This window comes from Diplotaxodon limnothrissa, linkage group LG22 (assembly GCF_057381915.1).
Source record: "Diplotaxodon limnothrissa isolate DT_005_m linkage group LG22, D_limnothrissa_male_GT1.1, whole genome shotgun sequence".
NCBI classification, from domain to species: Eukaryota; Metazoa; Chordata; class Actinopteri; order Cichliformes; family Cichlidae; genus Diplotaxodon; species Diplotaxodon limnothrissa.
In genome coordinates, this window is record NC_140616.1 from 8,189,049 (window position 1) to 8,213,454 (window position 24,406).

General features: G+C 40.4%; 3 protein-coding genes across 3 annotated transcripts; 1 reads left to right on the forward strand and 2 right to left on the reverse strand.

Annotated features, from left to right (window-relative positions):
* Nucleotides 1-1,306: 1,306 nt before the first annotated feature.
* On the reverse strand, nt 1,307-15,255 carry LOC146609342 (sialin). Its single transcript, XM_085345828.1, has 11 exons — nt 15,113-15,255; nt 10,682-10,835; nt 9,774-9,991; nt 9,446-9,679; nt 8,815-8,989; nt 8,397-8,515; nt 6,490-6,651; nt 5,963-6,095; nt 4,832-4,979; nt 4,552-4,642; nt 1,307-3,405 (listed from the first exon to the last, which is right to left on the reverse strand). Exons 2-11 carry the CDS (start codon nt 10,764-10,766, stop codon nt 3,238-3,240), a joined length of 1,533 nt encoding a protein of 510 aa, XP_085201954.1. The 5' UTR covers nt 10,767-10,835; nt 15,113-15,255; the 3' UTR covers nt 1,307-3,237.
* Nucleotides 15,256-15,852: 597 nt separating this feature from the next.
* mycbp (MYC binding protein) lies at nt 15,853-19,121 on the forward strand. Its single transcript, XM_085347049.1, has 5 exons — nt 15,853-16,104; nt 16,330-16,402; nt 16,518-16,566; nt 18,844-18,973; nt 19,059-19,121. Exons 1-5 carry the CDS (start codon nt 16,090-16,092, stop codon nt 19,101-19,103), a joined length of 312 nt encoding a protein of 103 aa, XP_085203175.1. The 5' UTR covers nt 15,853-16,089; the 3' UTR covers nt 19,104-19,121.
* Nucleotides 19,122-21,346: 2,225 nt separating this feature from the next.
* Nucleotides 21,347-22,852, reverse strand: gja9b (gap junction protein alpha 9b). The gene has a single exon (XM_085346627.1). The coding sequence runs from the start codon at nt 22,850-22,852 to the stop codon at nt 21,347-21,349; it is 1,506 nt and encodes a 501-aa protein (XP_085202753.1).
* Nucleotides 22,853-24,406: the final 1,554 nt, after the last annotated feature.

Below are 24,406 nucleotides of genomic sequence, written 5' to 3' on the forward strand. Positions count from 1 at the left end.
GATTTGAGTAAGAAGTAAGATAAATAAAAGTAATACAAACTCATTCTGATTTAAAAGCCATGGAGTAAATTCTTCCTAATCATCATCTTCATCACTTTCCTTCACTTCATACTCGTCTTCCACTTCTACAGGTGGGAGATGTGGGGGCTTCTTCAGAGAAAGAAGTAGCATGTGGTCTAAATATTGGCAATATTTTCTTATCTTCTAACCCTGGATCCTCCTTTGATTCTTCCTCCTCATTATATTGGAGGACAATATATGCATTGTTTTACTGGTGATATCTTTGCACAATATGGTAAAAAAAATTAGCCACCATACTTTCTCTGTATGTATTATTGTAGGGTCTACCTTACAATATAAAGCGCCTTGAGGTGACTGTTGTTGTGATTTGGTGCTTTATAAACAAAATTGAATTGAATGTAGAACCCCTGCCTCCTCATTGTGCTGCCTGTTTTATTGTTGTTGTTATGACCATTGTTTGACCCCACACATCAATGATCCAAGATCAAAGATGTTTGAAAGCAGTATGGTGAATGAGGTCTTATTGGCCTTGAGCTTCAAATGGAATAAAGAAATTGTGTTAATGTGTTTGAATGAAGCTGTAATTGGAAGTGTAACAGAATTGAATGACGTATCCACTTTATATTCTTTTCGTAACAATCAAACCAGACACGATAAATTTTGACCCCAGAGGACAACAGGTGTGATTATCAAATGATTCAAAAACAGCATCCTCACTAAATTTTGATATATACTACTCTGTGATAATTTAAATAGTCAAAATAATTCAATGTTTTATTTAAATTTCACTCAAAAATATGATATATACGTTTATGGAAATTAGGCCCTAAATTCCAAAATGAAGAGAAAATTTTGTTGTAATGCACTGGACCGAAGACTAAAGTTGTAACACAGAACTGATTGACAATTTATACCATATGTTTTACATAACAGTCAAATCAGAGGACAGAAGGAGTATGGGAGGACATTACGAGGGTTACATGCCACTCACTTTAATTTTCAGGTAATCCAAGTAAAAACAAAATTATTTTCAAAATAAAAGCACACATTTTCATGACATCACACATTTTTAAAGCACAGAGGAGGTGAATAAATCATCACATCTTTACAATCACAGTGCTCTTTGAAAAACTGCATGATGGTATTTCCTAGATCATATAGAAACAATAATTACTGTAGTTTATAAAAGGAAGCTTCTTACTGTTGAAGCAAACCCATATGATTACAAACACTGCAAATGCTAGCACCCAAAGGTGCTTTAAGTCTTAAAAACAAGTGAAGAAACTCCAATCTAAAATGTAAGGTTTCACGTGTCTTTGGCACTCTTATCAGAATAAAACATCCTGAGTATTCATGTCATTGAAAAGTGCTTCTGTTGGTCCTAATAAACAGTCTGTAGAAGTGGTCAGAAAACTGCAAACAAAGCAGTCAAAGACGAAGCTGTGCGACAAACTAATAAGAGGATCACTTCATGAAAAATCAGTCAGTGTCTCCCACCTGAGCCCCTCAAAATCAGCTGATTTTTATGTCCAATAACTTTCATATCTTTAATGAAACCATGCAAAATTTTATTATAATACTGTGAGTATTTTTTGAGTTACAGGCTCCCAAAGTACACAGGGTGGGTTAAGATTTGGATAATTTTGAGATGACGAGGAAGCCGCACTGAAGGCAGCTTCACAGCAGCTCGATGTTCCTGTCTGAAGCAGTCTCATCCCAAAGGAAACTGACAGAAACTGAACAGGAAAGGTGAAATAACCAGGATGAGAGTTTGAGGCTGTGGTTCCCTGCTTGAAAACGGAGGATCTTTAACTCTGAGTGGGAGGAGAGAGGAGTCCCCAGGCGAGGGAGGATTTTATCCATGAGTGATGGGACGGTGGAGGGTTAGGTGGGCTGACAGATTGGTGAGATGGACTTTGAACATGACTGTTGTGGTGAAGAAAGAGCTGAGCTGGAGGCAAAGCTCTCAGTTTTACCTTTAAAAACATTCTTCAGGACCCAAACTTGCGCATGTCAAAACAACTACAAAGAGCAAGACGTTGTTTCTCTCTTTTAACACAGAAGAAATCTGAGCTAGAAGATGATGCTGGTATCAAAATGTGGGAAAAAATAAGAACTTTCATGAAATATAATTTGTTTAGATCAGCCTCCCGTAAAACATGGTCATATGGTGCTTGAAAGTATACCCAAAATGCAGATATCTCCATTGAATTATAAGAAAACAGGTCAAACATCCAGTGATCATTCTTGTTCCTCTACATCAAAGATATTAAATTGTTGTTTCCTATTGAGCTATGATATAACCCATGACACCGATCCTGAAAAATGTGGATATATCCTGTATGTAGGTTAAAAAAGGCTAAAAAATGCTGGGAAAAAAAATTAAGTGACTTAAAAAGTAGCCCAAAATTTTAACACATCCCTGTGTACTCTGATGGCCTGTAACCCAGAAAATATTCACAGCATGAAGATTCAAAGCTTCATTAAATGTATAAAAGTTATTTTACTTTAAAGAAAAATCACCTGATGGTGGTTTTTTCCCCCCAGATATGTATATTTTATGTGGAGTGACCCTCCTGTTGTGCAAAATATGCATTTTGTTCCAAACTGTACCTTGTTCAAGGTAAAATTAAAAGAAAAACCAAAATAACTTTAAAAAAAAGTGATATGTTTTGGTCTCACCTGAAGTGTCGTAAGTATCAAACAGGTGCAAAGAAACAAAATCACCCGGAAAATTTTAAACAAAACTCACATACAAACGATTAAAACTTTATCAACAAGAGTAAACGTGTTTCCTGATTATTAAAAGGCAGCACGTGTTCGAATATGTCATCTGCACCAAAACTAATCTTTTCTTAAAAGTAGTGATAACATTCTAACCCTTGAAATTTCACCTCCCAGCGAATTTAAAGGGTTAAAAATGTGCCTAACAGGAAATTTTAAATGCTCCATAAGCTGTAATATAGTTGCTGGAATTACCGTAAAAATAAGTCTATCAGCTCACCTCGTAAACAAGAAGAGCATATTGTAGCTCTGAAGTCATTATTGGTTCATGAAGTGTGAATACTGCATGAAGTCCCTTCATTTATACCTGAATTTACAGATTAAACCTCCAGACACATTCCTCTAAAATCGGAAAACTGTGTAAAACTAGCTAACCGTATATGTGTCTTTAAAGCCTGAGTAAAGGCTCTGCTGCTGATGCATATTTCTGCTTTAATGTGAGATGGACCTGTTCCTCTTCCTCTCAGCTTCAGCTCGCTCCTCCTCAGTGAGGGCCCATGGTTGGAGCTTGCTGCTGCCAAGAAACGTGTAAATGACGGCACCGCCCGCGTTGATCCCAGCGGCAACCCAGAAGACTTTTGCCCAGCCGGCCAGAGTGCGCTGCCAACCAGAGGAGAGGACGATGAATGTTAAACACTGTGAATCTGACAGTGAATTATTGCTGCTTTCAACTATTTTATGATGCCTTCTGTGTATTTTCCACCTTGAAGAAATAAAAATATGAAGATATGATTTTATTATCATTCCTATTTCTGTTGTTTTCACACGTACACTGCAGCCATTAACCTGAGAACTCAAACGTCCAGCAACATCAGCCCGACTTTAACCCTCCTAACATCCACCAGAGCACTAAAGCAGGATTATGGACTTATCTCGATAACTTCATGATTAAACCTGGGTTTTTAGTCACACAGAGGTACATGATTTTTATGCTGTAGACCTGGAGCAGGTTATGTTTGAGACAAAAAGATCAACCAGTCCTTAGAAAACAGCTCTGTGTATTGGTTTTAAACTTCATAACAATTTTATTTTTTTATATTATATATGATAGATAAAAAGGGCAACTATTTGTAAATTTGGACTTTATATTAATTTGTAAGAAGTCTATGCTTTTGTATTTACTCACTGCTCTCAGAACGTTTACACCACCAGGTGTTAACAGTCTGAGAAAGAGCTGTGATACTGCTCGATATGTTACCTCACAGAGTCTGCATTTTTGCCAGCTTTCCCTGAACTTTATTAATACAGTATTGCACAGAGATTCATATTGTACTTTTAATACTTTGCTGATATGTCTGCATCCGTTTTAGTGATGCAAGTCTGTTTTACATGTTTAACTCATTCATGTTCTGTAATAAAGTTTTATCCTTATTTGTAAAATTATCACTGTCCATGTTTGTGATTGGTCAGATGCCGCCAACGTCAACCCTTTAATGTGAATTTTTTCATAGCTAGGTTGATAAACCCTGGGTTTAGCGAGATGATAACCACCTTTGTTTATCCTGATTGCCATAGTTAGGATAAATGAATCCAGATAGCATAAATAAGTCCTCCGTATAGTGACCTCGCTTTGTAGTTCAGGGCACAGGTCAAAACAGGTTAGGGTTGGGTTTTATTTTTTTTACTTTGGCATATCAGCTTCTGCTATGAAAGGTTTCCTCACGTTAGGAAGACACAAAATAGCTTAACCCTACTTAAGAAGACTTTGTGCTCTGGTGAGATGATGAATTTAGCCTTTATACTCACATCTTCAGTAAAGTATCCCGTTACGATCGGCGCCACGACCCCCGGGATAGTCCCGAAGGTGTTGGTGATTCCCAGCAGGAATCCTGCATACCTGCAGGAGCAGGAAACAAAGTACCTGTTTGTCAGTTTCATTTATCCAAGTCTTCATTAGATCTGTGGACTCCGATTATCAATGTATAGTTCACTTAAGTGATTTGCAGCTTTTATGTGTTTCACGTTTTCGGGGTTTAAACTGTTAAGCAGTAAAAACTTAATCAGCTGTTTGGACGACGACACCCACCGAGGAGCGATGTCTATCTGGTTGATGAAGACTCCGGCGGCACTGAACCCTCCCGTTGTCATTGACAGTGTGAGGAAGGTGACGATGAGGATGTGGTCGCAGCCGGCGTAAACCACAGCCACGAGGAAAACCGAGGGCAGAAACAGACCTGCGGAGAGAAGAGACAGCCGTTGGAACAGGAAAAAAATAAAACAGCACCGGGTCAGTTTCTCTCTATATGGGAGAATCTGATCTACTCATGTCCAAATTCTGAGTGAAGTGTTGGTTTTACTGGGAGGAAATTCACTTCAGTGCATGGGCCACATTCATCCCAGACCAGTAAAACCACAGCATACACACACGCATTAAAAAACAAGTACATTATAATCACAGTCACCTGGAGTCCTGCAGGCCTCATACTATCGCTTCACAACAACAAATGCAAACTAAACCACACGGGGGCAGCGTTGCTTCATTAAGTCACTCAAACTTTAATCTGCATTTGTTTGTGTTGAACAGCAACTGTTCCTGTGTCACATGTAAAAACTGCAGACGAAGCTTTGATGAACACAGTTTTTCATCTCGGGGAGGGACCCAGAGACGAATCACATAAAATGATCTCTGTAGTAAAATATTTGTCGAAGTGTTGCAAATGAGCCGAGTTTAGTTTGTGCCGTGTTTCTCATTCTTTCTGGATGTTTGTAATTCCAATGCCTTGGCTTAAAGTGGGATTTTGCTGGCAGAGGAACACTAAGATCCAGCAAACTTATTAGTCTCAAAATAACTCCCAAATCAGCTGACTGCTGCTGCTGACTCTAAGGCTTTCTGCTCTTTGTGAATTCAGCTGCATCCTACATTCTAGGAGGATTTCATGAGTCATCATAGCAGGAATCCAGCATGAAGACAGAGGACAACCTTTTGTGACAGTGTTTTCATATCAAGGTTAAACCAGCAGCGCAGGAATCCTGACTCCTTTCTAACCAGGCGGGGCCAGAAAATTCACACAATTCTTTACAAGTGGATGTAACACTCTCTTAAAAGTCAAGACTTTAACCTGAGAGACTAACTTCCTGCTTTACCTTCTGAGTATGCAAACACCTATATGTATGTAAGCCTGCACACAGATGAAATGAGCACTCAAGTTTTATTTACCTACAAACGTGAAGATTTTGCGAACGACAGTGACGCTGAACACTCGCCGCTCGATGAGGGCGTCCGCCATGACTCCAGACAGCCACGCCATCAACCAGCTGCCCAGGTACGGCAGAGAGGACAGGAAGCCGTTCTGATACAGACACACAGACAGATGTTCAGACTTTGTCCCAACACAAAAATACAGAAATATAAAACACTGACATCAGGAAAGTGTAGAGCTGATGCTGTAGTTTCAGATTTTGGGACTTTCACTTGATTTCCTCTCTGACATCTCCACATTTTTGGATAAAGCTACACGTTTACTATCCAACAGTGTTTCAATTCTTCTATTTTTTACTTTTTTTTTTTACAATTAAGAGAAAAAAGAAGCAGAGGTCAAAGATAGAACAAAGTCCTTGTATCATAACATTAAAACTGAAATTTCACATCCAAGTTTTACTTGGGTGAGTCTCATGTGTCTCTACTCTGATCTCAAACATCTGAAGCGCTTCGGTAAACATGAAACAAGTGAAGGGAAATCTCACCGACTGCAGGTCGAAATGCAGGATGACGTCCATGTAGGTGGGCAGGGATGTGAGCAGGGTGTAGTAGGCCCAGTTCGAGCACATCTGGGTGACGATGATGGCCCACAGTTGGACAGACAGCGCCATGTGCAGCAAAGGCAAGGACCAGCCATGACCTGTACCCTGAAGCATCGGTTCAGGTTAGAGAAAAATCATAACAATGTACTGAAATAATACAATTTAAGAACTTTGCAGTAGAATCTGACTGATATAGGGTTTTTCAGACCGATACTGATGCAGATATTTGACGATTTAAAAGCCAGTATGTCAGCCAATACTTTTTCATTTCAGACATATGAAACACAAACAGATTTACCCGAAGTTTGAGCAGAAGTTTATTTACTTGTTTACGCTCAGGTTGGATCAGCTGGCTGCATTTATGATGTTCCCATTGTTGCAAATGGGTGTCTTCTGGTGGACAAACCATGCAACATCAACACTCATAACATGCCTGAAGAGTGTTTCTGCTTACTTTTTCAATTTTCATTTATCATCTGCCAAAATAACTAATGCTGGATTCTACTCTGCAGCAATAAAAACATAATCATAGACAGAACATCTGTAGGGTTAAGAAGGATTTTCTGTTTTAAGTTATTATAGGTAAAAAAAAAACAACTAGTGACATACTGGTGACAGATAGTGGTCCCCCTCAGCCTCCTAGTAGATAGACTTATGTCATCAATTTCAAAATCCTAGGTGACTTCCTTCTAGAATTATCACACTCAGACGATTTTCAGAAAACCTGACCTCTGACCTCAAACCTTGAGGTCTACATTCTTAGCAGATACACCCATGGAGACTTGGGTGTCCACGTCACCTGTCCGTGGACAATGATGACCATACTCCATGAGCCTTTTATGGCTGAGGGGTAAAAAACCAAACCACCCCCTCAAAAACTGTACAAAACAGCATAAAAATATGCAGAAAATGTCTTTGATTTCAATCTTTATTAGTTTAATCTATATTTATTAGTTTGGTCAAACTGAGCTGAGAGGGATTTATTTTTCACCAACACCTGAATGTCTATGTGACGGTTTGTCTGCAGTTGTTTGTACTTTAAAACCAAATCTGAACTTGTTAAGCCCTTAAAACCAAGTTTACCACAATACTTGTCCATCAGTGCGATTCCCCCTCCCCCTCCTCCGAAACCTTTTCAAACAATAAAATCTAAACTGAAACGAAACCTATTGAAGAAGATCAAACTATAATATATTTGGATCGAAAATATATTTGGATGTAAAACCAACTGAGACAAAAGGTCAGCTGCGGGGAAGAGAGAGTAAGAAAAGGCAGAGCAGTAAGAGAAATGGAAACAGGAAGTCAGTTAAAGGAAGTGATGAGTCACTCTTCACTGCAGGTAGAAAAGAATACACAACATAGGAGCAGGTGAGGGACAATTTTGAACAGCAACGGAAAGCAATGTCATTTGTATATACACTACCACAAAAAACATTTGCAAATGTTTTCAAATCTCTTTTTGGGGTTAAAAAAAAAACTGCTGTTGGTATTTACTAAAGATGCCCAGTTAATCTAACAACTAAAAGGCAGGACTGAGGTCATGTGTTGCCTGTGAATCTGCAGGAGTTTCCTTATACGGGGTCACAGAGCAGTGCTTCTCAAAGCAAGGACCCTATATAGAGCACAAAATAATAAAAAAGCAGATGAGGACCAACAAAACAAACAAAAACAACAGTCGCATGGAGTCTGAAACTTTATGTATAAAACAGATTTACACAAATAGCTCCAGATAAATATAAGGAGTATAAAAGATACGAAGGATTTGCTTGGTCAGATTATAACAGGGTTCCCTGACAGAGACACACACGAGGATCAATGTAAATAAATATCTGTTAATGTTTCACTCGTACCTGTGGTCCCACGGTTTTAATGATGTAATCTCGCTCCTCTTTGCTGATTCGGCGATGGTTGCGAGGGTCATCTGACACAAAGATAAACCAAAAGACTGCCCAGAGGCAACCAGCACCGCCTGGAAGAGGAGGTGAATGATTGAAAGAATCAGCAGATTTGGCAGTGAAAGCAAAGAGCTAAACAGTGATTGTCTTCAAGGCCAAGTCAGAGGAAAAGTAATGTTACTGTTGTCATAAACCAAAGAGGAATAAGCTAAAATGTAAAATTGTGTGTACCAAAGATAGACTGGCATCACTGTACATTAAAACAAGACTTCTGTGTAGCCTCAATAATACACAAATTGCTCTAAACAGTTTTTTGTTGTTCAGATGTAGTAAAAAAATGGCTTGTGGTGGCACCAGTGTGTGTTCCCCTCACCACAGATGTAGAAGACAGTGGGCCAGCCCAGCATCTGGCAGATGTAGCCAGTGAGCGGCAGGGCCACAAAGGCGCCAAAGCTGCCCCCAGATGCCGACATGGCTATCAGGCGAGAGCGCTCCAGAGGAGGAGCCCACCTAGCCCATATCGCCATCATAGCCGGGTACGTCACACCCTAGAGATGCACACAGAGACAATGTAAAGAAAATAATCTGACCACTGTTATAGAAGCTTTTTACGTTGGCAACTACAAGCACCTGGAGTCATTCTTGATGTAGGTGTAAAAAGGTTAAACCAAAAAGTGTACCAATGGTTTTTCTTCTCATTACATTTTTGGCAGTCATTCACAGCTGATCACGCTGGCAGAGCGAGGCCTGTATCACCGATAGGAGCAGACGCAGGACTCCTCATACCACAACTTATTAAACCCCTAATTTGGATTTTTATTCTCTGAGATCTTGAGTTTTCCTATTATTTTCTTACCTTTCAAAGATTTTTGTTCAAGTAATAATTTATTTATTTAATCAATCCATCTTAGTATAAATACAGTTACCACAGATGGGTGTTCAGAGCTTAAACGAACCTGTCAAAGAAATAAAGAAAAACATGTCTGGTCTCCCCCCTGTCGTACCTCTCCGAAGCCCTCCAGAGCTCGCAGTCCAAACAGCCAGTACGACCCCCATTTGGCAGCGAGAGGGGTGAGCAGAGTGAGGGCAGCCGTGCCCAGCACACCCAAACCCAGGAAAAACTTCCCCCCGTAGTGACCGGCCAGGTAACCGCCTGGGATCTGCGTGCACAGGTAGCCGAAGAAGAAAGCCCCGAGCAGCCAGCCCTGAGTCTCAGAGTCCCAGTTGTAGTGAGGGACCTGGGGCAAGAGGACACAGAGAGGAGGCGTCACAGAAAATAAAGCGTGAGGAGAGATCTTGATGGCGGCTCTTTCAATGCTCGAGCAGCGTTACCCCGGCAGGCTGCTGGAAATTATTGCTAGTGTTCTCGCGTCCTGATGGTGGTGGACAGGCGTTGGTGACGGAGTGGTTTCCGTCTGGATCTGGGTCGGTGCTGTTCACCATGGCTACCATGGCGACGCTGAGGTTGACACGGAGACCGTAGACCACAGTGAAGCCGAGGAACATCAGGAAGGCGAGGTTGAAGCGGGCCGAGCAGCACCGAGGAGGAACTGATCACACAGAGAAATAAATAGTGTATTTTTTTAAGAGCCTTAAATTTGGCAGATCTCCTCTTTTAGGTAATTTTCCCACGCACGTTTGAGCCGCTTCATATACAGGCACTACTTTCAGATACCGCCCTAGAAGAGCTGCTTCCATACTCACACCACAATGTGAAAGCATGATATTGCTTCCAGTCATTAGTACTAGTACCCTGGAGTTTCTGTTTTTTGATCATTCACTGGAGAAAAAAACATAACAAAAAAATCCACAAAGAGCATTTTGGGTAAACTTTGAAGGCTTTGTAAATAAGCTGAATAGATAAATAATTTTCTTGACCTTATAACAAACATTTCTCTTTAAACATTGCAGATTTTTCCCGTAACAAGCCAAAAAACCTGGCCTCTAAGCATCACCAAGATCGTTTATATCTTTACAGCGGCATGTGATTCCATGTCTGCTGCCTCATTGAGGTCTTATATGACAGGTGATCTTTAATGCTGATGTGTGCACTGAAGAACTGAAAACCATCGCTACAAAACAACAAAAGTAACAGCTTCACTTTTGTAGTCATGTTCAAAATTAGATCCAAACACTTCAGTGATACCAAAAGCTCAACCTGCTGCATGTTCAGCTTATTTTTTCAAAGCAGATTCAATATTTCTGGTAAAGATTAACATGTAAAAAAATGTTTTCCTCACTTTCATCACTCCCGATGAGAGGTTCGGTGTCCTCACTCTCATCGGAAGCGGCTGAGTTGATGGAGCAGCCATCGGGTGGCGGCATGGCAGGCGGCTGGATCCAGGAAAATATTCAGTCTGTGTCGATGTCAGTGAACCATGGTGCCCGGGACGTCTGCAAAGGCAAGATCAACTTATTAAACCACAACAAAGAGGATGTGGGACAAACACATGACAAATGCCATGGCGTGCTGACAGGCAGCAGGTTTGGACACTGTAACATGCTGACCCACACACGCTCGCACACACACACACAAACACACACAGAGTGGCTCTTCCACTTCCAAAATACTTCCACATGTCTGAACTCATTAAGTTACTGATGCCCGAATTGGCTCTGATGGAGATGATGATGCTGACGATGAAGCTCAGAGAGCGTTCACACTAACACAGCAGTTATTGTTGCTGTTATTTCAGCTGCTCTTTGTTATAAATTTAAGCTTTTTGGGAACTGAGAACACAACCCACAACCTCAGGCTGACACACATCTGTTTTCACAGGTACAAACGTGGTTTTAAACAGGTTTTGTGTGACCAAAGATCAGATTAAGAGTTAGAAAATACAGACATATTAAGAGAGACAATTAATAATTAATATCAATTATCTTTAATTGATATTAGTTGGATGTAATGGAGGGAGTTATTCTAATGTAATATAATATATCATTTTATATTTGTTCCTTAATTATTTTCAAATTGTTCATAAGTTTTTTAAAAAATTTTAAATATCTATTTAATTTTATATTTATGTTAAATTTTATTTGTTTATTTTTTTCCAAATTCATTTTTCTTATTGTATTTCATTTTTTTCCTAAATCTTCCGATTGTGCTTATACACCCTTTTAAATGTTGTTTTTATTTCTTTATAATTGTATTTAATTTCTCTGTAGCTTCCTCTTTTACAAAACAAATATTATTAAATTATCAGCTGGTCCATCATCGGTAACGCACTTTGAATTGAACCACAAATAAAGTTTGATTGATTTCATTAAATCGTGGTTACCAAAGTCAGTGTATGTCTGAAAATTAACACAACAGCTATTAGCCAAAACATTAAAAACACCAATAGGTTGAAGTGATAGATCGACAGTTTTTAAATACAATAATATTCTGCTGGGAAATACAGATGCAGAGGTTTCTTTGACATTGCAATATTGTTCCAAACACCGTGTTGGACGGGAAAGGAAAATTCATAATTCAACGCTGCAAAAACTGCTGAAGAACTTTAACGATGCCAATCTAATCAAGAATCCTTCAAATGCGCTGGAAAAATCCGGACCCATGGATAAATATAATAATTTTAATAATAATCAATGTTCAGTCTGTCTGAAATAAACATGAAATAAACATGAAATAAATGTGGATCATCGTGGATAATACAACACAGAAAAGCTGCAAAATGAGACTATAAAGATTAGATCTAAAGCAGAATGGAAAACACTGACAGTTGACTTTGTGGTAAGGTAAATCTATTTGCTGGTGTATGTTTGTTATGAGAGAAGATGACCTGAAGTGACTTTTAGTTCCTGCTTAGTTCCTGCATTTCGATCCTGCTCCTTACAGCAAGTTTTTAAAAGGCTCTGCAGAAAAGATGACGTTTTTATAAAACCGTCATCTCTTTCGAAGTCATTTTGTTTCTGTCTGTTAAGTTTAAAGACATAATGAAGAGGTAAAATATAAAATCGGGACAAATGATGAAAACGTTTCAAAATAAGAGGAAAACTGCAGAAGATTGTGGAGCTGTGCCAATTAGCCGATCAACAGATGAAGCATTTGCTTTTCTTTCTTTTGACCAACACACAGATTTAGCTGTTTTCCTTCTCACTGTTTTTGTTACAAATAAAAGTTTATCTCTATCAGTGAAACTCCAAAACAATTCCTGTTACTTCCTCACATCCTCTTTCTGGGGAACGGCTTCCTAAATATCATGACTTTAATTATTTATGTGACACATCATAGTAAATCTTAATTTACTTGAATTTTAGACTGTTGGAGTTTTGGTGGGGGATTTCTTAAAACTTTTAATATCCAGAGTAGAAGAGTGAAAGTCTGGTAGACTGCAATAAGAGCCATTTATTATGAGTTTAGTTAATCATCTCTGCATCTCAGTAGGTCAAGTTCATATATTTTGTGACTCTGATGCTCATCCAGCAGCCTTTAGACACATGAGACTGAACTTTAAATGTGTTTAAACATCCACACGACCCAATCGAAACCCTGTAGTTAAGCTAACTACAGAGTTTTATAAGACAAAGAGGTCAAGATGTTCTCACATAAGAAGTGAAACTTGGTGTCATGACAGTGGCCTCTCTTATCTCATCAATGAACGCTTGTAATCACTGTGAATAAGCCTTTGAACCACAGCTGCTGTCTGGCACACTTGGCTGAGATGATTAGGAGTTCACCTGGTCAGTCAGTCTGTGTGTTTTAGTCCCAAACTGTGACTCAGATGAACATGTCCTAGATTTCAAAGCTTCAAAGACGCTGGACTGGACTTAAACAGAGTATAACTTTGTGAGAGGTTTTCCATCAGTGGTTACTTTCTCCAGGTTGTTTTTTGATTATCCACTTTTTGGGTAAAAAAAAAAGGGAGACATCGCCATTAATTTGTCCTTAACTTGAGGTCATCCCCTCAGTGTTTTGAAAATAGATCTACAGTTTATGGTGCAAAAAGGTACAGTGAAAAAATAAAAAGTATTTATTGTTGCCTACAGTTTTGGTTCTGATGTCATGGTCATTTGACTTTGAGCATCCTGTTCCCATTTTTTGTGAACGTCCTGGTGAAATGTCATTACTTTTTGGGTTCTATTTCAGTTTTATTTTAGTCTCTCACATTGTTTCCACTGTCTCTACATCCAGTGTGAGTCTGCTCATCTCTCTGCTTTGTTTCTGCCTTTCAGTTGTTTCCTGTTTTACTTTGATAGTGTCAGGTTTTCTCTTCTGTTTTGCTCTGGCGTTTGCTGTCATGTGTGCTGTGATTTCCTCGTCCTCCTGTGTTTCCCCAGCACCTTGTGGGTGTTTTTGGATTAATCTTTGCCCCCCCTGTTTTCCACTTCCACTTTGCATCCAGCTACAGCCTGACATGTTTCTTTAATAACAATAATTTATGCAAATAATCAGTCATTAAATCTGCAAAGAGTTTAATATTTTTTAAATGTAAGAAGTTTTTTCCTCTTTGATTTACTTTAAATTTGCCATGTCACTCTGAGAAGTATGCGAACTTGAATAGCCAGCTGTGTGGAAAAACACCTGAGACTCTCACTGAGTAATGACACTTAAAGTCTGTACTTTTTTATAGGCTCACCTTTTTGTTGTAATGCACCGTGAACTTTCCAGATTTGTATTTTCAAACTTATGGTTACCACACACACAGAAAAAGAACTAAAACAAAATAAAAAAATAACCCTGAGAGAAAGTGAGCCCAATCAGGATAAGAATATTAGAAAATATCCACAATTAATATGACCTTTAAACAGGTACTTTAATCTGATTATTATCAGTTATCCTCAGATGGCTCCCACAATGTGTATTCTGTTAATCCATTTAAGAGTTTTGTATGACAAAACTTAGATTATTGCCTTTACCATGTGATTCGTGCACTCCGAGTGAGCGTGTGTGCAAATGTGTGTGTGTGAGAGTCTATCATGATCCTCAGAGCACATGTCACCTCTTCAGGAATAGTAAACATATTATTACACTGACTTTTTCTGCTGCTTAGTTTGGAGGGAACTGGGTTTGAAAAGGTAAAGACGGATAACCAGATCTCAAATGTTCATATGCATAACTTTATGTAAATCCACACAGCTTCGAGGTTTGGCAGATTATATTCCACCAGCTTCCCATCCATAACTGGAAGTTTAAGTTTGTTTTTATGTTATTGTGTGATGGACTGTGTAGTCCAACGTGATGCTGAATAAGTCTTATTATCAGCACTGGTAGAGAAAGATAAAACCTCTTAAAGCATTTACATAAACTTTTGGGGACCGCCTACTACAGAACTTGTTGTCGTTTTAACGAGTTTTTTTATTTTATTTATATATAACTCAATATAAATCCAACTAAATAATATTTAGAAACAGCATCTGTTCATCCTTCAGTAGATGTAACATGAATATCATTAAATATTTTAGGAAACGGAGCTAAATCAACTCATCTTTCCCACACTGAGACACACCACAGCATGGTGTAATATGTCTAAATAACGTAACTGTAACTCTATATCAACATTCAGACACATTAAATAAGTGTTAATATACTTAAACGTTTCCAATTAAAGCTAGAACTAGCTGTTAAATGCCCTAGCCAGGAAATGTTTGTTAACAGCTCAGCTACAATGTGTCACTGATTAACCGGATATCGATCAAAAGCAGCTTACCTTGTTATATCAGCTTACCTTGTTATTATAAACTCTTATTCCATAGGGTTTATTGGAGGTAGAAGCACAGGAGGCTTAACACTTGACACTTGTCATCTTGAAGCCGGCGAAACAATAGAAACTCCTTTCCGTGCTGATGTTTTTACACCCAAGTCATGTGAGCCCCGGGAAGGGGCCGATCGATGGATAAACCACGCCTAGTTTTAGACTATCCAATGACTGCAGCTCATATGTTTTATAAATCGGACGTTGCGCTGGTAGCGCGCTTCCGTGAAGGCTTGCGTTCGCCTTTCTGTGTTGCCAGATAGGGGTGGCAGCAGCGAGGCCAAGCCATTTAAATATAGACACTAAATTACACACAAAAAAGCAGAGAAGTTGCACGTATTTATTTGTTAGTTTAATTTGACTTTTTCTTCCTGAGGGTGACAATATCTCTCAAGAGCACCGTGAATATGCCAGTGTAGAAACCCGGGAAAAAAGACTTCGACAGTGAATTATGACATTTTTACGATACCTTCGGTATCAGAGCAATCCATTACTCGATTTTAGAGCACCCAGTAGTACATGGCAAACAGGAGCTCCTAACACAAAATTCGGCTTGCTTTATTTCCCAATTATAATGGGTTGTTGCTTAACTGACGAAAAATCATAATATGGTAGGTAGGTTCTGCATGCCCGTGACGCAAATCTGGCAACACAGCTTCATCGTCTCGTTTCGATGTCTGAGGCGTTTCAGTTGTTTACTCGCAAACGGAACAACTTACGTTTCCTTATTGTTTAAATGTATCTTATTTTAACAGCTACTCTGTAGTCTTTCTTCTCCTTTTACAAGCTGATTGTTTATCGGAAGAACTTCATTTCCGCATGATTTGATGTGTTGTTATGGCAACAGAGTCACCTCCTGCGTAGCATTCAAACAGCTGCAGCTAGTCCCGAGTTATTTTCCGTTTCGCACATTGTAGACGACCCGGAGTTACACGGCTATTATTGAAGTCATGGCTCAATATAGAGTAAGTATTTTTGGCCTTACTTTCTGTAGCTGTTATGTTTTACGTGGTACATTTAAAGTTTGTAAAACTAGCTAGCTAGCGTCATAACAACGTGACCCCTGCTCGCCAACACGGTGGAAGGCAGTGAAGGCACCATGGGCTGAAAACAGTTTTTATAGCGCTCTTTATGTCGGTGTATGAATGGGCTCCCAACTTGTGTGTCATCCAACTATTTGTCTTTTTCAGGCCTCTGAGTCGAAGCGGGAGCAATTTAGAAGGTACCTCGAAAAATCTGGAGTCCTCGACACCTTAACAAGCGGTAAATGGACCCCCCCCCCCCCCGTTCAGCCTGGTGACATTAACGATAATGCATTCTGTGAAACAGTCTTTTAATTTGTTTTTACTGATATCCGTGCTCCCCCTCTTTCTTGCAGTTTTAGTTGCTCTTTATGAGGAGCCTGAGAAACCTAACAATGCACTGGAGTATCCTTTTCTCATTTTTGCAGCCTTACTACAACCTCAGGTGGTAACAATTAGTTTCTGATGTGGCTCTATCTTCAAAGCAAAAAAGATATGTCACACTTGTATGTTTCAGATCTACTGGGTTTTAATATTGGAAATGCAGGTTTTAAATTATTATTTCATTTATTGAGGGGAAAAAGTTATCCAGAATTACCAGGCCTTATGTGGAAAAAGTGATTCCCCCTAAACCTAATAACTGGTTTTGCCACCAGCAAGAACTGCAACTCTTTGGTATAACTAGTAACAAGTCTTTCACATCACTATGGAGGAATTTTGGCTCGCTCTTCTTTGCAAAACTGGTTTACTTCAGCCACACTTTATTTTTTTATTGTTATGTTTATTGTTTATTAGCTCGATTAGCCAGTTTAAGTCCAAACTTTGACTAGATAAAGCCTTCCAAAACTTTCATTATTATTTGAGTCATTAGGAAGTGGACAGTCAGGTTATTTTTGTCCAATATTTGTTTGATCATGTGGAATATTTAAATGCAGCAAATATGTAAAAATAAGATCTGGAAGTTGGCAATACTTTTTCACAAAATGTCACTCAGTATAAACAGGTTTAGAGCTTAAACCACTGCATTTAAAATAAAATAGTTTATTATTTTTTATTTATGGTATTATCAGTCTTAAAATGTTACGATTGCAGTCAAATCGATTATTTAAATGCACCGTTGTCCCCTGAAACCTTCAGATGGGCAATGAGGTGACTCCTGGTCCATTTAGAGATGAATGGCAGCCTTTAAGACTTTGAGTTTTAATTCACAATAAAAATCTTAACATCTCCAATTCTTCAGCTATGTAGAAAGGGGAAATCAACTGCATCAAAATTCATCAATATGTTGATGTTCTGTGCATCTCGGTATACTGCAAGGATGTAGGCTAGACCAAATACCGTATTTCCCGGACTACAGAGCGCACCTGAATATTAGCCGCACAAGCTAAAAGCAGGGGAAAATCCTGTTTTGTACATACATTAGCCGCACCTGACTAAAAGCCGCAGGTGTTTCAATGTTGACTTATCATATGTAAGAGAATATGCACAAATCGAATTGTCAGGAAAGAGATGGCTGTTTGGAGACACACCACTTTTATTAATATTTTGAAAAACAAGTTATGGGTACATATTTGCATAACCTTTTAGGGTATGTGTACAAGTAGTGGTAATTACAAGTACAAAACATGTACTGTGCTTCATAAATGAGTAACAAATGTAGTACATAACAATAACCTACAGCACACCAGAAAAATAGATTCAGACTACCTTTTAGGCTCAGGTGCAGTGACACGGCTTTAACAAGAAGAAAAGTCAGTCATTCACCATCTTTCTCTTCTTCCTGCGCACTAAAACCACCAAAGTCCTCTCCTCCAGTGTCGGAAACGAACAGGCTCAGGGTGGCTTCATCATCCACTCTCAGCTCCTTTCTTTCGTTGTCACTTTCAAAACCAAAGAAATCCTCATTGTCAGTGTCAGAGTCGAACACCTTCTGAAGAGCCTCCTCTCCATCAGGCAGCAGTCCAGCCCTTCGAAATCCGTTGGTGATCGTGGATGTTTTCACACTTTCCCACGCTGTCAGAATCCAGTGGTGGAGTTGGGCATAACTTGCTTTTTGCCTCCAGCTGAACGCGTAGTGCTACTTTGAAGTTTGTTTTTCGCGCTACTTTGTACGGCACTACGTTGCCTGGCGGATGGACATGTGACTAACATACCACTCTTGAACTCCGATCCTTCCGCCAGGCAACGTAGTGCCGTACAACAGCGGAACAAACAAAACAAATCGTCTTACGATATGACAAAAATCATGGACAATCCATAGAAAAGCCGCACCTGACTAAAAGCCGCAGGGTTCAAAGCTTGTGCAAAAAGTAGCGGCTTATAGCCCGACAATTACGGTAATCACTCGGCTGTTTTATTGTGGAAAAGCCAGTTTCTTTTTATGGCAGCAGATTTAAAATCTAAGGGGTTTTTTGTAATCTGTTCATGGGGTTTGATTTATTCTGTGTTCTTCACATGTTTAAATACTGCAGGATACTTGCAGTGGGTGAGTCTGTCACAGGCCAACAGTTCTTAAGCTAAGGAGTCATTCTCCTGCACCAGTCTCTCCAACCTACAAACTGGATCATCATTCTCCTGAATTAACATGCAGAACCGAGTTGGACCTTGTTCTGCTCTAATAAAATTAGATAGTATTGATGGGTAAAATGTCCATGCACTCGTTAACCTTAACCATGGCAACAGTTTCATAAAGCTTCATCTCGGGGCAGCTGGTCCAGAGCCAGCAGACACAGAGGCTCTTCGTACGGAGCTGGCTGACCTACAACAGAAGTGCAGCGAGCTCATGGAGGAGAACAAAGAGCTGAGGAGCAGGGTGAGCGTTTACAGATAATCACATGTCTATATTTGGTCTGGATTCTGTGACCTTTAACCTTCTCGTTTTCCTCCTCATCTTCCAGCTGATGCAGTATGAACCATCGCCTGATGGGGAAGCAGCAGAGTAGAGGTTTTCTTTGCTTTTGTGGAGGAATAAAAAGAAAAATGTTACTAAAGCCTTGTTTGTATGTAAATGTTTATTAAACAATGGATGTACAGTGAATGCAAAATCACTGTTATTTTTTTTTTTTTTTTTTTTTTGTATAACAAGAAGCTTTCTAAATTAAAAATGACATTTCAGCATCAGCCTTTCTCTGTCCTGAAGGTCCTTGATTTTGCTGATGGAAATTCTTCATTTGTTATTAAAGCTTCATCATGGATGAATTCAGATGCTGCGACTGACTGAAGTGTCTGGCTACAAAGGATCCTGCAGGAAGTAGTTACCAGAACATGTGTGCACTCTGGTTATTTCTTAGGTACATATACTTGCTAATAACAGGCCTAAAGTGTGGCAAGAAAATCACACTGTGATCTACACCACCACTCCCAGTCTGAACCATGACTTGAGGCATGTTGGATCCATCCTTTTCTGTTTTTCTACACCAAATTCTAACCCTACCATCCAAATGGCATTGCAGTAATTTTTACTTATCAGACCAGGCAGGTTTGTTCCCGTATTCAGTTGTCTGATTTTGGTGAGTAAGTGTGAACTGTACCTTCAGTTTCCTGCTCTTCGTGGACAGGAGCGGCACGCGATGTAGTCTTCTGCTGCTGTAGCACATTTGCTTCAAGCTTTGGTGCGTTCAGAGATGCTCTTTGTTGTAATGATTTGTTATTTCAATTACTGTTGTCATTTAATCTCAGGGAAGTCTGGCTGCTCCCAGTCAACAAATATTACCCAGAGAACAGCTGCTCATTGGGTATTTTCTGTTTTTCAGACCATTCTCTGTAAATCCTACAGATTTACTCACTTGTTGGCAGGAATTGGCTCACTTGTGTGGCAACAGTCATGGAAACATCATTGTGGCTTATATGCATGTTATTTTCTAACCACTCATGTTTTGCTGCAAGTGAAATTTACTGCTGGAAAAGTCTTGAAGATATTTCATGTCAAACGTAACAAAGAAAACAGATGACTCAAGTTGACTCCTTTGTTGCATAAAAATGATTGAAATCATAATTATGATGCAGAGGTGCAAAATCAGTCTCCACCAGCCAGTGGGCCCGCTCAGTCTCACCCCTGACAAGTTAAAAGGCAAACTAAAATCCCCCCTTGTCAAAAGAAAAGAAAGAAATCTATAAAAGGCATTATGTTAATGAGGTAAATGATCCTAGTCAGTACTGTTATTTAAGTCGAGGTCAAAAGAGAGAAAACAACACTTGCTATGAACTCTCAGACAGTATAAAACATAGGCGCAGGTTCGAGGTCTGAAAAGTGAAGCCAATGCTTTAAACCTGCATTCTTACTAATGTCCACCAGGGGGTGATTCCTGTGATTTCAAAAACAACCTGGGTCTCAAAGAAGTCAATGGGGAAGCAGCCCTCTGCCCTGAGCTCTGCAAACACTTTCTCAAATAGTTTATGGGTTAAGTCACTCCGTTTGGGTCATATTATTAAAACATTAAGTCAAAAAACAGGAAAACAGGAAGTAAATGGATATTCTAAGGAAGAAGGATTATCCAGGAAATGCTCATTGGCTTACCACTTGATAGCTTGTTAGCCACTGAGGATGCTACAGTTCCCTGCCCATCTTTTATACTGTCTGTGAATTACCTGCAAGCCTTTATTTTAATTGTAAATATGAAAAAATGAAAGGTTAATAAAGCATTTGAGCAGATGTGTTTAGCGCACAGTGCACCACACAAACATAAAAGTCGGCATTTTCTTAAGTTGGTTTCTGAGACAAGGACCCATTCTTATCTGTGATAGCTAAGTTTAGCAATAATTCAGTGCTAGGTGCATGTTTCAGTTAAACAGTTCAGCGTGTGTGACCCTTCAGCCTTCATTTGACCATTAAAACATTTCAGAATAACTCATAAATCGACTTATCATCAAACATCATGAGGCCCCACTCAGTCATGTCAGCTGCTAACATAGCTTTATAGCTTGATTGTTTGAGGGTTGAAGCTCATTCTGATAGCCTGAAACTGACCTGGAAATCTGAGAAAACAAGGCTGTGCATCCTAGTATGAATCCCTCTAAAAGGAAGAGTAGATGTTAGACTGCTTGTTTGTCATATGCTCTTTCTAAGACTGGAGAATGTCTGGCACAAGCATAATCTCTGCAGGCTTTTTGTGATTGTCTTTTAAAGAAGTCTAAACTGTGAAAAAGGTGCAGTAATCGTGTTTTAATGGCTTCTTCTAAGCAGTCCTCATATCTGTAAATCAGTCGGGGCTCGTCTGCTGCTGGCGCTGCTGGCAGCTGACACTCGCCGGTTTGGTGGGGAGGCGGCGGGACTATTGCTCTCCCGGCTGTGTCGAGATATAGAGCTCAGCTCCCCTGCAGAGTCCGGGCTCTGGGGTCTGCTCTGTCTCTTAATGTCTGACTTGGAGAGGATCCTTGCTCTGGGGCCGCCGCCGCTTTGTAGCTTCATGCTGTTGTTCCCGTTGTAGGAGTCTCTGCTGTCTGAGCCATTTCCCTCCACGACTGTGGAGCAGTTCCACGGTGGGGTGATCCTTCGTGTCTTCCTCGTGAAGCCTGACAGCGCTGTGCTGCAGGAGGCATCTGAAACAGGCAGGGTGGGGTACTCAGATCTTGCACGCTCCAGGTCCTCGTGATGTGGTGGGGATTGATCTTCTCGTTGCTCCTGTTTGTCTGAAGGAGGGGACCGCGTCTCACTGCTGGTATTGTTGGAGTTGTTGTTGTGCTCCGTGGGACTCGGGACTCCTTCCTTGCCCTCCTTTTGACTGTCCGGCTTTCCACCAGGGTCCCCTTGAATTGGGACGAAGGCGGAGGAGGCGTTGAGGAGAGGGTAGTTGGGTCCGTTGCCCTGTTTCTCCAGCAGTAACGTGTACCCGCTTGGTGCTGTGGTAATCGTACTCTTGTTTCCCACAGTCGTTCCCATGCAAACCTGATGCATCACTGAGTCCTTTTTCGACTTGCTGACATAATAATCGTCCAGGTCATCCTTCAGGTGTGGGTAGTAGTCCAGAATGCCCTTCTTAATCCTCTTGAAGCCAAGGTGCATGATCTCCAGCAGACTGAGGAAGAGAGAGATGCAGGCGATAGCTTGCATGAACATCATGAAAACAGTTTTCTCTGTTGGTCTCGAGACGAAGCAGTCCACCACGTTAGGACACGGCTCCCTCTCGCACTTGTAAATGGTGCTCAGGCGGTTTCCATACAGGATGTATTGAACCGTCATAAAGCTGACCTCCACCACTGAGCGCGTAACAATGTGGGCCACGTAGGTGCACAGCAGAGAGCCCCTCAGTGGTGCTTTGTTGAGCTTCCCCTGCTCCAGCTGCCTCATCTCCTTTTCAATCCTCTTCTTCACCTCTGTCAGCTCTGCATCCACTGCCTCCAGCTCCCGCCGGAGAGCCACTTTCTTGCAGTGGCGTTCCTTCTCCAGAGCCCGCAGCTGGTAGATGGCATGACCCATGTACACCAGGGAGGGCGAGGACACAAATATCACCTGGAGCACCCAGTAGCGGATGAGGGAAATAGGGAAGGCCTGGTCATAGCATACATTCCGGCACCCCGGCTGCTCGGTGTTGCAGATGAAGTCGGACTGCTCGTCATTCCAAACGTCTTCTGCGGCGACGCCCAGGACCAGCATTCGGAATATGAACAGGATGGTCAGCCAGATCTTGCCAACCATGGTGGAGTGGATATGCACCTCCTCCAAGACCCCACCAAGGAAGTTCCAGTCTCCCATTTTCTACTTTAGCAGCTCTGTAACAAAAAAAGAGAGAAAAACTCATTTATATACTAGGAGTTCAGTGTTTCTTCTAACCACTTGCACTGTGCACCTGTGATCTCACCTTCTCTCTGTCAGAATGAGAACCTTTCAACCTTCCTGAAGGACATTCAAAGCTCTTCTTTGGATCTTGGCTGCTTTTTTTATGTACTCCATAAACATGATCCCACACTGCTTCAGTAATGTTCCACTGTCTAGGGATGCTTTTACTGCATTGGCAGTGAAACAAAAAAGGAAGCCAATCAGATTCATCCCAGATGGTGTTGCATGATAGATCAAAATGTGAAGGTACTTTTCAGCAGATCCTTAACAACACCAGCTGAAATTAAGCCCCATGCATTGACAGCCCCCACCGTATTTTACAGATGCCAGTAGATCTTCACTGTTGTAGCTCTCTGTTGATAAGTGACAAAGATAAACTTTGAAAGCTCTTCAGAAAGTCTGGAGAATTACTGCCCAAGACCACTTTAAAATAATTGCAATAAGTCTGGCTACTTGTCATTTAAGGTGGGTAGTAAGCCACAGTTAAAACGAGACACACACCACATATGTGTCCGCCTCCTGCAGCTTAGGAGGTAGATGGAGGTCAAATATCCTTCGGCAAGATACTGAACCCAAGTAAATATCAGAGTCTGTATGTGTGCGAACATGCTTGGATTAATAGCTGAATGAATGAATGAGTGAAGGGCATGTTGTATAAAGCTCCGGTACTCAGGTATAGTAGGAAAGCGCTGTATAAGAACCAATGGTAAATGGATGGATTCTTATATAGTGCTTTTCTACTCTCCCGGAGTACTCAAAGCACTCTGTACAACATGCCACATTCACCCATTCTCACAAGCACTCCCTCTAAACTGAGTGCTTTATAACTACATTCACACACATTCACACTCCGACGGATGCATCGGAGAGCAATTTGGGGTTAGTATCTTGCCCAAGGATACTTGACATGCAGATTGGAGGAGCCAGGGACTACTACTAATCGAACCACTAACCTTCCGATCAGTAGGTGACCTGCTTTACCTCCTGAGCTGCAGCTAATCCGTTAACAAGTTTGAAGATTGCCCTCACATGCAACAGGATGCAGTGTTACAATCCTGAAAAGTACAAGTCCATGTAGCCCATTGGAAACAGAAGCTGATGTTTGCTTTTCACGTGTGATGAAATCACAGATGCACATGTGCCAGTGGTCAGAACAGGATTTTCATAGAACAAAAGGAGAAAACTGTGAAGGGGAACGCGGGTGTATTTAAAGGTTTTGCATGTTTTTATGGATAGAGACGAAGACTACTGACTAAGACTATCTTTAAAATGGTTTATTGATATTTTATATTATATCAAAGGAACAGAACAGCACAGTGTAATTTAGAAGGTATAAAAATTCATTCACATCAGTTAGATCTTTATTTCAGTGTGAACCTGAACATTTGTCTGCTGCTTTTCATTTTGAGCATGAAAATAAGTCACTTTCTTTAAGGTTAGAAAAATTTCACTTATCATCTTTTTAATGTG